Source organism: Athene noctua, chromosome 25 (genome assembly GCF_965140245.1).
Source record: "Athene noctua chromosome 25, bAthNoc1.hap1.1, whole genome shotgun sequence".
NCBI lineage: Eukaryota > Metazoa > Chordata > Aves > Strigiformes > Strigidae > Athene > Athene noctua.
In genome coordinates, this window is record NC_134061.1 from 3,849,944 (window position 1) to 3,863,850 (window position 13,907).

Here is a 13,907-nt window from a genome sequence, read left to right on the forward strand (position 1 = left end):
CAACTCAGTTAATTTAAGCCCCTTCACGTACATCCTTGATTCTGGTGCTGGATTTACTGGTATATTGACTAAGCCTCAAACAGCAGGATAAATGCAATGCTCAATAGGTGGATCTGAAGCTAAATCGGTAAGAATGAAGGTTTTGGATAGGCAACCACAGGAAAGGCATTACAGTGTTCTCAGAAATGCAACTGCGCCAAAATTTCATCTTGATGTTATTTATTCTCTGTGACATTTTCTCTGTCTTCAAAGAGAGATTGCCAAAAGCCAGTGCTGCAAGCTGAGCCTGGTGCTAGAAATCAGGCTCCTCACTTATACAACCAGAGCTGGGTGGGAAAGTTTTCTCATCCTGTGAAACTTTTCAAGGTCTCAAAGCATTTCCCACCAGCAGGTTGGTGTTGACAGGGCTCATCCCCAAACAGGTTCAAACCCTGTTCCTTCTCCCCTGTAATAGGTGAACACCTTTAATACCTGGCCACTAATGCACTGGGGAAGGTCTCTTTCCAATTATTTCACTTTATATACTTTATTAATTGCTCAAGGATTCAACAAGAGGGATGGATTAGCATCTCCACTGCTTGGGATTCTCTTCTAAGATACAAGAGACCATGTCCAGACCTTGCTCTTCATCTGAAACGACCACTCCATAAGCTAGTTGTAATTCTGGGGTGTTACTAGTCTCTCCTACTTTTGTTTGGCTGGACAAGTCAGTAAGTACATCCAAGAAAAAAAAAAACCAACAACTCATATAGCCTAGAAATGAACTTTTCATTGAAAAAGGTGTGCTCTCAATAAAAGCTTCATTTTCTATGTCGAACTACTTTACTTTAAAAAACTGCTTGGAAAAGTTCCAACCATCGCTCATCATAAACAAAATCCTTGAATTAAACATTTAATTTTGTCTAGAAACTGCGTTACAATAAATGAAATCACCAGGGAACAGCATGCTCTTCCAAAGGTATGGGCATGCCTGGATGTTGTGACCAGTAAACATTTATTTTTGTCTGATACAATTTAAGGCATAATTTTTTAATCATAGTTTCAATTTGAACTTCTGTCATTGCATAGCACTAAACACTACAAACACTAATTTGGACTTCCAAACCTTTTAGACTTTTATTTCAGCTATCAGGTTTGTTAAATGATATTTACAAAGTTGGAAGCTGAAAAATTCCTTCCTTTAAAGTTTGATTAAATTTAAATCACTGGATTGCAAACATTAAGTATACAACACCTATAAGCAACCGTAACACAAGTGGATTACAACAAAGGATGGGAAAAGTAACACCTAGATCAAGAGAACTGTTGAAAATACCTGTTTATGTCATTTTTGTAAGGGCTGAGAACACAATTTCGACAAGTTGAATGACTCCATGCTGAGAAACCAAGGCATTATGTTGTTTATATTAAATATCAAATGCCAAAAGTTACAAACCTGTATAATTTCCTTTCTTGCTTGAAAGGAGATTCAAAATAATTCACACTTGTATGACGCATATCTTACTTCCAATGATTACCTCCTCTCCTAAAATGACTTGGAGAGTCGAGCTGGCTATACACCAAATAAGTGCATTTATCATGAGCTTTTTGGTAGCCATTTTTTTTTTAAACATTAATTATGTGTTGTAAGGCTTGAGAAACACCAGATGCAGCGCAGGCAGAGCACTGTCTGTAACAGACCATGGCCAATGTCCAAACACGACCCCATACTCTCCTGAAGTGGGGTCAAGAAGCACCAAAACTCTCATTTACTCAGAAATGACACAAACTTCATCTTCTTAACTGCCAAAGCAGAATTATGAAAGACATTATTCATATTCTCTTTAGGTGTTAAATCCAATAGGTCTTCAAGGAGTCTCTTCTCCCAACCCTTCATCACCAGCAATCCTACTCTCTCCTTTCTGCCACAACCACTTCCCATTTCTTCCTTCCTCCAGCCTCACATAACCTTCACCTTCCTACCACCCTTCCTGCTGTCCTTCTGTTTGGGTTAACTCCTCCACCCACCCCTTTCTTGGATGCAGGACTTGGCAACCATGTTCCATTCTGACATGCAAATGCTACACATCTTTCTGTCAGCATTCCTCCCCACACCATAACGCTCTTCTAAACCACAGCCATGCAAACCGTGCTCCAGATCTCCAAGGCCAAGCTACGGATTTCACCTGGCTTGGGCTCAGCTGAGCAGATACAGAAGAATTCCATGAAATCAGAAAAAAAAAAGAGATTTCCTCATATAGATCAGGACCTAGCAGAACAGCTGCTGGAAGAAAAAGGAAGATGTGTGTGTGTGTTAAAAGCAAAACCAGCTGTTCCAAGGATAACAGAAAACACCAGCAGAAGAGGAGGGGAAGAGCTGCATGAATGCAGCAGGAGGAAGAGGCTAGAGAGGGTACGGTAGGGAAGAAAATGAGGCACAAAAGAGATTGTGTATCATGTATAAAGTACAGAGGGAGAGAAGAGACTGAACTGTGAAAAGGGGAAAAGAAGAGAGAGAGAAGGGGGAGAAAATGACATGTCAGGAGAGGCAGGAGATAACAGTAATATGAGAAAGGCTGGAAGGACAGCGTGAACATCAAAGGAGAAAGAGGGGCTGAAGATGGCTCAAGGGAAATAAGTTATTTTTACTTAATAGGACAGCCAATTTTAAGCAGTTCTCCAGCACTATTTGTGAACAAGAATACCCTCCATTTAAGAAGCATTCCGTTGACATCACGCCTCTGGTGTGATTTGTCTCGGTTTCTGTAAGCGTGCCGTGCAAGGAGGCCGTTCTGCCAAACCCCCTGAAAGGACCAACCTCACAGACCCCAGCTCGCAGCAACACCCCAGTTCCTCCAGTGCTCTTGAAGGGCTTCGACGCTGTATTTTAACCGTATTCCTGGATGTAATAAGATCTATCTTGCTTTGACCCATTCAAAAGAGCTTCCAATAAATTCAGTGTGATGTTTTTACCTGCCAAAACGCTGTTTGCCAGGCATAATGTTGGTTGTAATAATGTAAACGGAAATCAGCACTGCTGTATTTTATCCACTGCACATGACTGGGTGTGTACGTGGTGACCCAGTTTACTGGGAACGTTCATTACTTTTACATAGCCGCGTGTGCCAGTAAATGCCCTCTGAAACTCATTAGTGTCTTAGGGCATCAAAGCTCAGGAGTAACAAATCCCTCCACCTCTATGTAAGGTAGGAGTACTCCCTTTCTTTTCATACGCCTGCAGCAACAGTAATGACACTGTGTGTTATGGCTTGGAGGATGGGGAGGAGAGCCTCTGAAGCCACCAGCCGTGCTCAGCATCAGCTGCGTGAGCTAATGCAACGGACGTACGGCTCCTCCACCAGCTGCTCTACACAGGGTATGACCCATTAGAGGAGCAGAGCTGGCTTTCAGGTCCATTTGTTTAAGTGCTGCTACCACAAGCATCCACATGGCTTCTAGAAACCCGAAGAATATTGCTGTTCAATGGGTTATTTAAAATTGTGTAGCCAACCCATTAAAAATCCTCTGTCAATAAGGGATAACACCTTCAGGGAAAATGGGGAAGGTGACCCTAACCAGAGGGGACACAGTTCAGGCTGCTTCTTTTGAGCTGAACTGATCTCACCTTGGGCTAATCGTACCTATGAACGGTGCTGGTGCTGCTTGCTCAAAAGGCAAAGGTCACCTAGGACATGTATTTGTGGGTCAGTGCTTTTCAACACAGGCTAGGGCTGGTGGGAAAGTCTCTCATTTCATTTCCCTGAGGTGAAGGACCAGCTCTGGACAAGCAAGGTTGAGTCACCATCCCTGGAGGTATTTAAAAGACGCGTAGATGTGGCGCTTAGGGACATGGTTTAGTGGTGGACTTGCCAGCGTTATGGTTGGACTTGATGATCTTAAGGGTCTTTTCCAAGCTGAATGATTCTATGATTCTAAGGTCATGCTCCAGCTGAGATGCATCAGCCCCAGTTATACATCGCCCAGCATTGTTTGGAGACAGAGAGGCAGCACTGCAAGGACAGACACATGGTGACTTAGCAATGGTCACTCACCTCCCCTGGCCAGAGGAAATAGTCAAAAATTATTTTAATAGATAAAAGATTAAACAGTAAAAAGACAGAAAAAGCAAGGTGCTACATGGGAGAGGTGTGGAGTGCTGCCTTTTTATGGGATCTTAGGTTTAAAAACCTTACTGTTCTTATTCACAACTTTTTTTTTTTTTTTTTCCAGTTTCACCTTACAGCCGTAGCGTGATATCAGGCAATATGTTTACAAGCACTAAAGAGCAGTAGATGGGTTTGCAGTTATACACAAAGCTACGTATTCCGCTATACGTGGTGAACTCACCAGGAAAGCTGGTACGCATCTATCGCAGCGCAGGAGCCAAGTCTAGCTTGACTCGTTGGCATTGCAGAAAAACTGGCAGCCTGCTCACTGTCAGAGGGCAAACTTGAAATAAATTCAGCAATCCTGAAAACTTATTTCCATAACACATGCATATATATTAAAACAAAAGACTAACCAAGCAGTTTTTGCCAGAAATGCTTATGTTTTATTTGCAAGTGTCAAGATGGGTGTTGCGATGTGAATAGTTTTATTCATGACTTTTGAGAGTTTGCCAGATCTGGCAAGACAACCGCTGTTGTCCTCCTTCCCTGCAAGTCTCTCTACTCCATGCTACGGTACAAACCCCTGCTGAGACAGGGGAATGAGGAAAAGTTGCAGAGAACCCTTCCCAGCAAGGACGACTCCGAAGTGCCCCTCTGAGAGCTGGGCTCTGACACACGTCCCCACGTTCCTCACCACGACCGGTGGGAAGCCCATCAGCAGCCACTGCCTCTGCTCCTCCTCAGAGGCAGGAGAAGCCCTTGAATAAAAGGGAAAAAAGCGGATTGTGCCAGCTCCGTTCCTGGCAAGAGGATTAATGTTACCTTTAAAATTAGGAAATTGATTCACAGAAATCTCTGCTAAGAAGCTATTAACATCACCATACACTTAATATTTTCCCTGCAAGGAAATGGAAGGCAAAACATTTACCTCTTGATGCCTCAAGTTTCCTGGCACGCTTCTCTATCCCTGTCTAAGTAACAGCCCTCAACACAATGTCAAACACAACCTTGAACGTGACCCTGGTGTGACAGTAAGACTTTGAACTTTCCTTTTCAAAAACATTCTCCCTCGACATATCCAAAATGATCACTAGGAGCTGGAACAGGAGATCCAGAGCAGACGGGGGGGATGCTCCAGGTAAATTATACAAAGGCATTACGGTACTTCCAGTATTTTCTCCACTAATCTCTCAAGGCAGAATCACCCTGCTTCCACCTCCAAAATGTGATTAAGATGGGCTGTTGGGAGCAGAAATGACAAAACAAACAGAACAACCTCAATTTTAAGCCCCTGGTTTTCTCTCACTCTTTCTGGAAAAACTACTGCAAACCCTGAAGTGTATCCAACCCTTCCTACCATGACCGGTACTTGCATGGCGAAAGACTCCACTTCTGACCAAAGAGAGGGACTGAGACATGAGAAACCTCAAGAGCTTCCCACCAGGGTCTGGGAGGAAGAGAATTTTGCCTTCTGGTTTTGGTGGTTTTCTCCTCCTAGGACCCATTGGTGAAGGATAACTTCAGATAACTTCTAAACCAGCTGCATACAGTTTTTCTGGCACAGTTTCTAGGGACAAAAATCATAATTGATACTGGTTTTTCAAATTGCCCAATTTCTAAGTGTTTTTCTTCTCCGATAGTTTGCTGATGAACATTGAACTAGAAATCATGGATGACTTCAAACTGCTCCCTAAGAATACAACAAAATAACTCTCTTTTCCAGCATGGCAAGACTGAGTGGAGCTCCTGCTAGGCAGTCTTCGGTTACTTATTTCTAAAATTAATGATGTGTTCATCTTTGACAACAAGAGCTAAAAGCAACCCTTGCCCCCAAGAACTTACTGCACGAAAACCAGGCAGAAAAGTACAACCCTGAATAATCCAGAGGAGGAAAAGCAACTGTTCACCTTTCATTTCTGTCATCATAAACACACAACTTCTGAGTTCTGGGATAAGTGACATTTTCAGAAGGAACGGAGTGGGTGAGAGGGACGGCGTGCTTCCCACTAGCATTCTGGAGCCTGCGCCAACCATTACTTAAGCCTGTTAGTATATTATTAATCTGCTTTCATAATGATCTGCATTTCTCTAGCACAACGACCACAGCACAACCTGAGAACATCCTGCTCTGCTCAGCGCAAGCAGAGGTGGAACATCTGCACACAGTTTTATCTAGCTCATTACATATGTTTCATACATCTCTTAAAATATTCCTGACAATTGTGGTCGCCCATCACTGTCAACACATTTTTTTTCCCTACTTCAATTCTGACTCTAGTCTTAATGGAACTATAAAACACATGTCCAAAAAATACTTTTCCAACCAGACTAACCTATGGGTCATTCTTCACTTCCTTGGGCTCTTTTTATTTCAGCCAGTTAAACAAAAACTGGTTTAAGTAGGCCATGAGCAATTCTTTTTTTATTCCACAGCTACAGGGATATGCTGCTCTTCTTCCCCTTCGTCCTGCACCAAAAGACATTCCACTTTTTGTTTTTCCTCCTCTTCTTTTTCAGATTAGACTTTGGAGAGCCTTTAGCTTATCTACATGAAGGGTTTTCTTAAACTGTTCCCAAGAACTCATGTTGGAGAATGTGGCATCAGACATTCAGATTAGGCAGCTAAATTATTTTAACCAACTGTTTTTACTATTGTCTACAAAGACACTCGGTGTATTTGCTCTGTTTAAGACTTCAGCATCTTCAAAGCCTCTTATGAACAACAAATTCTCATGATCTCTCAAAGGCAAGTTAGATGTGTGTGATTGAGTTTCTGAATGAGGCTATCACACACAGAACAAAGAGCTCAGCACTGTTATTTTAATGGATTTTCAATTCTGTTGCCAGGTCAGTAATCCTTTTTCTCCCAGTGTCACTCAGAGACTTCAAAAACCACAGCTGGGGTGGAATATTCAGTGTTTGTTTTATCTAGGAGGACATCATACGGCATGGTTCTTTCTAAGCAAATCAATTTATTTGCTGTTGAAGCAAGTATTCATCAGCAGTGATGCTGAGTTGTACTGCTCAGGAGGTTACTAAAAGTGCACTAGGCACACGACTTCCAGCTATCAATTTGACAAACATTCTAAACCATTTTATTTGCCTTTATTTCCCTTCCTGAGGCTTGATAATCCATCAAATTTACTGTTTTTAGCATGCTGCACAGCAGTTCTGGAAAAGGCTCTGATGCAATAAAACCAGAATTGTTATTTATGGTAAAGAATTATCAGCAGGAACATGGAACTCAAAAAGAAAACAAAAAAAATCAAACTAAAAAAACTTGTATAGTTAAAGAAAAATTTCCCTTTGTGGTAGGAAACGGAGCTCTGAATCAGGATGGAGCTTTGTTTTAATGCATGGCTTCATCCAGGCACATGTTGCAGCACTACCTGGAAGACAACTGCTCTTCTTAATCGAGAAGAAAACCAAGTAACACCTAGTTATGTGTTCCTTCCAGGCCGAGATGTCAAAGGGCCGTTATCTGCATGGATCGCTTTTCTTTTAATAGGCAGGGAAAGGGAGGCAGGCGGATGAGATGCTGGTCTCCAAGGATCCCAACAAGGCTAACGGCAAAGCTGGGAATAGACCCAAGGTCTCTGAATGCTGAATCAAGCCGTGCTGCTGCTGCTCTGACTCATCCCAGGAACTGTTTGCTAAACACTACGAAGCTTTGCAGAAGTTCCACATGCTGTGTCAGCTATTCGGGTAGAAGAAGCGATTCCAAGTACTCTTAAGGTCAACTCATCAGCCTTGGCATTGATCTTTTCATGAAGGCCTAGTGTCTAGAAGCCAGTGATGGTTATTTCTGGAATCTGCCTACATTTACAGTAGTCGAGATTCACTGGGAGATTTAACAATCATACTAAAAGTCTGTGATCCTACTGCTAGCACGAGAGGTAGTACATCTTCCTCATTTGTTATGTTCTGACAGCAAAACATAAGATTTGTTTGGCAAAAAAAAATCTGGCTAGGGGATGAGCAAGGCTTTAAAGCACCTCCCTAAAGGAGTCTGCAGCCAAGGTAAAAACAACCTATTTTTACTTTATTTTTGGCTATAAAGATTCTTTCTTCCTCTTTTCTCCAGCGATCAGAGACGCAAAAAAGCTTCAGTGCACGATCTATGAAGTGGATGTGACACAAAGATTCATATCCCTTACTTTTTCCAGGAGGAAACTGAAGCTAAAACCATATCCATTTATCAGTTATGTATCCAGCAGGATTACTTAAGGACTCAGGGGAAGAAAGCTGAGATAGATGGGGTATTTTAAGCAGAGATAGCACACTTCCCTGGCCCTTCTGGTAGTCTGTAATGTTTAAGATTTGTAAGGAATACGATGACTAATGCGTCCTGAACAAAACCAGGCCTGGCCATTGCATTCCTTTCAAGAACTCCACGTGGAAGAGGAGAATATCAAGTCTTAATATTTATTTACGCAGATATCACCCTCTCTCTGCCTTGCCATCTGGGTGCAGCAGAAAAGCAGACAGGACAAGACAGTATCTGGCACAAAAAAGACAAGCAAAACATATCCTGGCAATAATTTAGAACAAAGACTTTGCTTGACATTTTCCACTCCAAAGCAGGAGCAGGCAACAGGAAAGCATTAACTGCTCACATCCTCTCACAAGGTGTAGGAGGAGCGAGCTTCAGAGCAATATAATGACACCTTCCCACCACCCCAAGAGTAGGGCTAAGCCTCAGTAATACAATAAAATTCAAGCTGTAAATCTCACCTACAGCAAGTCACGGCGCTGTATACAATCTACTCTGCGCTGTATACAATCTACTCTTGCCATAATAGCAAATGATTTGTGTATCACTCAAGAGGCTACGGTCTGTTTTGTAGACTTCTCCAAAAAACGCCTGAGCACACACACAGTCTGTGCCTTTACCCACCCTGTGATACCTGTTCTCTTCAAAATGAAGCCCTGGTGAAACACTTGGCAATTTTGTTTTCACCGCTGAATAAAAATTACAATTATTGTGGTAACTATGTCATATCCTAAAGTTTGTAAGGATACAGTATGATGGTTGGGAAAGATAAACTCTCAGAGTAGAAGGAGAGTGTGTTCGATTTAATGAGAATTTCATTTTACAGAAATAACATTCCTAAGGTAATAACACTTCTTCCAGAATTTTTTCTCTAGACTCTCCCAGTAAGCATCTGAACACACACATTTTCCAACGCACCAAGTGATGTAAGGCAGGAGACCTTCCAACAGGTTCCATTAAAACTGACATTTTCCCAAGGACCAAAAGAATTCCGAGACCGGTGTTTCCATACCTGCGAAGCGAGTCTCCGCATGGCCTCCTCCTGGCGCCGGCGCATTTCGGGGGTCCCCGGGCAGCTCCCACTGGTGATTGAGGAGTGAGCTGAAGGCGCCTGGGTTAAGGGCAGCTCTCGGTTTGCATCCACATCTGTGCCAAGGAAAGAGCTAATGAAATGCTACAGGACAAGCACGATCAACATTATTATTACAGACTGAGCAGCTGCCGTTTTCTATCAGGTCATACACGGCAGTTTAAATATTTTTCACAAATACTCTGGTTAGGATTGCAGACAGCAAATGACTGTGACACTGTTCAGCCAGGCCAGAAGCTTGCCAAGAAACTTCTTTTGGAGGTAGCACTTTTGGGAAGAACCTCTAAGATAAAGCGTTGTGCTTGTCTTATTCATCTTCTCCACGGTAATTTCATTGGCTTTAAAAAGAATCACAATTAATTGAGTGAGTGCGCTCTGGAAGGTATGCTCTGTCTTCAAGTTTGGTGTATTTTAGTGCAGTGCTCTCCTGCTCTGCAGTTCTGCCGATACATTGTCCCTCGTTATGAACAACCTCTGGTTAATTTGGTTCTGAGTCCTCCTTTCAGTGGAGACAGCCAATTTTTCTGAATTATGTGCTTATTTTAAAACATAAATAAATGGCGAGCCACAGCTAACATATCCATCTGAAGCCCATTAATGTAATCAGAGGGAGAGAAGCAGGAGTAGCACCAGGATCTGGAAAAGGGCTTGCGAGCAAATAATGAATTATACTGGAATCATCTCTGTCGAGTTTAACTGCCTTCTATTGCGTTTTAGCTGTTTCTTTTGCCAGGCAAAGCAGATATTGGCTTTACCAGTAGATTGCTACAACAATCCATTCACCTGGCCTGTGCAGATAACATTTTCAAACCACTCTTATTTCCACTCATAGATACTCCTGCAGAATATTTTTGAATGTCACCAAGACATGCAGTACTTGATGATGTCTAATTACTGATTTCTTTACTTTAGGAACATCTTAAGAGTAACAGTCCACTTAAGTGCAGTCTGTACCAGCAGAGGATTTTCCTGAATGGATTGCTGCAATGCATCCCTGAGCTTGAATTGAAATCATAATGCAAACAATGACCCATTTAATGGCAAACAACAAAGGAGGACAACTACTGCCTACATAATTAAACCCTGAATGTGTCAGCAATGATGCACAAGCTTGATTTTGAGCATGTCATCACCCTTACCTGTATTATTTTTCTGAGACAGGAATTAAGAGTATGAGGCTATCTGTGTGCCAGGTACTAATGCTGATAGCACAACTGATGTAGAATAGTCAGGTCACCTGATTAGCATTTATTATTAAACATATATTTTACTAAGCATAATAGCTAGGCTTTTTTTCAGCATGTGAAAAAAAAAAAATCAAAGAAACTTGCAGAATAATTATCTTCTATAGCTCGACTAGGACTTGTGATCTCTTTAGGAAATAAATTAGTTGATAGATTCTGAGGGTCTCCGTCCCAATAACTAACACTGAAGAATCATTCAGCTTTCAACTTCATGGGGAAACCAGAGTGCAAATTAAGCAACAGTATGTTAGGCACGACGAAGGATCTTTGTCCTTTATGCACGGAAGATGCAGGGCACCTTCTCATATGACACATCCAAGTTTTCAGTCCAAAACCAGTTAAGCACAGTAGTCTCTTTCATCTCCACGATCCCTCTAAGCAGACTGGGGAGATGTACCGTTGGTGCACAGCAGAGCTGCAGTTAAAATATAGAAACAAGCCCTGCCTTTCACTACACATTGTTTATTTAGCTCTGACAAGTGACACTATTCAACATGCCAACATTCAGTGACATTTCAGATATTCTGACACGGTAAAGAGTACTGCATTCCAGTAAACAGATTTAACTACAGTTTTGCTGAGATATAGTGACCTAGATCCTTAAAGATACCTTTAGGTACCTAACCCAGTATTTTTAGTCCTGTCTTACTTCCTTGGAGCTGAATGATTTTAAAACATTGTCATCCCCACCTGCAAATAAGTCAGCACAGAGTGATGTGAACTGGATGGGACCACAAGAGGTAGAGCAATCCTGGGTGCTGAGTCTACACGGGCTTGCAACCCATCCCAAACATTTATACCGTATGATAAACTGAGATAAACAAACCATATGGGAAGGAGAATGCACTGGCATAGATTTGTAGTAATAGAATATTGGCAATTAAAATTAGTCTTCCTAATCAGAGAGAAATCTGTGATGTTTTTAAGTCAGAGAAAGAAGAGACAGACTATTCTGACTCTTCAAAAAGTAGATTTGGAACAGGAGCAGTATAAATATTGATGACAGGCGTTTCCTTTGCTTGGTGTGCTGGTTTTGGGTGGGATAGAGTTTAATTTTCTTCATAGTAGCTAGCATGGGGACACGTTTTGGTAAAACCAGGACCCCTGGCAACAAAGTCTAAGCTGGTTTCTTGGGCCTGCAGAGGAATGGGATCTTTTCAGCCAAAATCATTATAAAAAATGATGGAAAAGGTTTCTGATTTTTGAAGCTCTCTGCGGTGCTGTACTTACGTTTTGGAGAGGCATGTGGGCTATCAGAAGCAATCTGTCTCATACGTGTGCCGTGGCAGCTGAGCGCGACCAGTCTGGAGATGATGGCGGTTTTCCCAAAGCCGATGTTCCCAACGATCACGACGCCTCGGTTGACGCTGGCGTTGGAGCTCTGCAGCTGTGCATCTATCTCGTGGAACACCCAGTCCCGGCCGACGAAGACGGACTCGGTGGTGATGCTGGGCACCTCGAAGAGCAGTGGCTTCAGAGAGATGTCGGGAGGTCGGTACGGTGCGAAGCGTACTGTAACGAAGAAACACAGGGAAAGAATATAAACATCAAGGCTAACAGTAAAACTATAGTCTGGAAATTGCTGTTTAATCTTCCTTAGGAATCTTTTCATTGCAAAAGGTGAAAAAAAATACAAGCTTATTTATTACCCATAGGTTTGTTGTTAAAAGCATCTGGCTCATTCATGGCATTTTCCACCAAAAGATTTCAGAGAATTTTACAGGAAGAAGTAGTTTACAGCCAGGAAAAGTATAGCCGGAAGAATGAAATTTCTTGCTTAATGTCACCAGAATTAAAGGCCTTGCCCCAGGCAGAACGGTATTACCCCTGTGACACAGCACTGTATGTCTTTTCAATCTACAGATATATAATGTCTGTTCACCTGTTCAATTCAACGAGCACAAAAAAAATCCTAGCACTCAGAAATGTTAAATCAGTCTAAGCAAAGTTATTTCAACTCTCTCGTATAGAAATGAAACCAGATTGCTAATAGGATTTTCCTGTATGGCAATTAAAACATTTTCTCTTTTCACAAGGAGAAGCGGTCTTGCAAGCAACATAAAGTTAACAAGGAGTGCAAGAAATACCTCCCCAACACACCACATGTGCTGGGTGCAACACCAATACCTAAACCTGTGGACACTGATCATGTTATTTTTCCCCTTTTTTTTTATGCATTAGATTACAATAAAATGTACAACTAAACCCAAACTCGCCTTGAAACTTTTTCAGGAACATTTGGGACTGAAGGGAGAGGGTATTTGCCATTCTTTCCATTTAGCACAAGCTATCTAGGGAACACACCCCTAAAAAGAGTAACAACTATGCACAGATCTGGTGCAAAGATGCTATTAGAAAGATCAACTCATATGGCATGTTCTGCCTATGAGATCTGTAATTGGGAGATGATACGGGTAAGATCTATTAAAAAAACCCTAAAAAGTGCTGGAAGCACTTGGTGCTGGCAAAGGCAGTTGCTGGATCTTCCCACTTTGCCACCGAGGTGGTTTCTTAATTTAAAACGTTCAGAAGGTGACCACACAGACAGCAGGTGAATCCCACTCAGGGGGAGGTTAGGCACACTGGGTGTTTTAGCTGCAAACTTTGAATTTTAGACCATGATCCCTCCCAGTCAGGGCTAAGTGATGTGAATGGAGCTACAACTGTGGGACACGATTTCAGACCAGGACCTGGCATGCCAGCTCTGAATGCACCTTCCAACTGCAAGACATACACTGTACTTGACATCCAACACGTATTTAAGCTGATATGGTAAACTGTGGAAAATCTGAGCTGTGATCACAGAAGTTGAATTCAATTTGTTTTGAGATCACACAGGACACTGCAAATGAAAACAACCATACAAAATCTAGGCATCTTCGTAGTGTATTTTAAAAGAAATCCCATGAAGCTGCAGAGGAGATATCCCCAAGCAGGGGTGCAGAAGGATTTAAGTAAAAAAAATCTTACTGGTTTGTTCAGTGTTATCTCTTGGCACGATCACATTCCCATCATTTACATTAGCTGCTTCCAGTGGAGGCTGTTTGGTTTCTTTGAAGTTTTAAAAGCTCTCAGACACTTAAAGAGCACAAATATTCAGCAACTGCTGACATCTGTCATTTCTTCACCCGCTCACCCTCCGCTGTGGCCATGCAGGTGGTGGTTTAATCCCCACGCAGACCTCCTGGTCTGGCCTGAACCCCTCAGGGGTA

At 42.1% G+C, this 13,907-nt stretch overlaps 1 protein-coding gene across 13 annotated transcripts in view; it reads right to left on the reverse strand.

Annotated features, from left to right (window-relative positions):
• Nucleotides 1–13,907, reverse strand: part of TANC2 (tetratricopeptide repeat, ankyrin repeat and coiled-coil containing 2) — a 289,333-nt gene that overhangs the window by 58,863 nt on the left and 216,563 nt on the right. For all 13 annotated transcript variants that reach the window (XM_074926925.1, XM_074926923.1, XM_074926924.1 and 10 more), the window contains 2 exons: nucleotides 11,926–12,207; nucleotides 9,374–9,507 (listed from right to left, as the gene is read on the reverse strand). In XM_074926925.1, coding sequence (XP_074783026.1) covers nucleotides 9,374–9,507; nucleotides 11,926–12,207 — 416 coding nt within the window. The remainder of the gene's footprint in view (nucleotides 1–9,373; nucleotides 9,508–11,925; nucleotides 12,208–13,907) is intronic.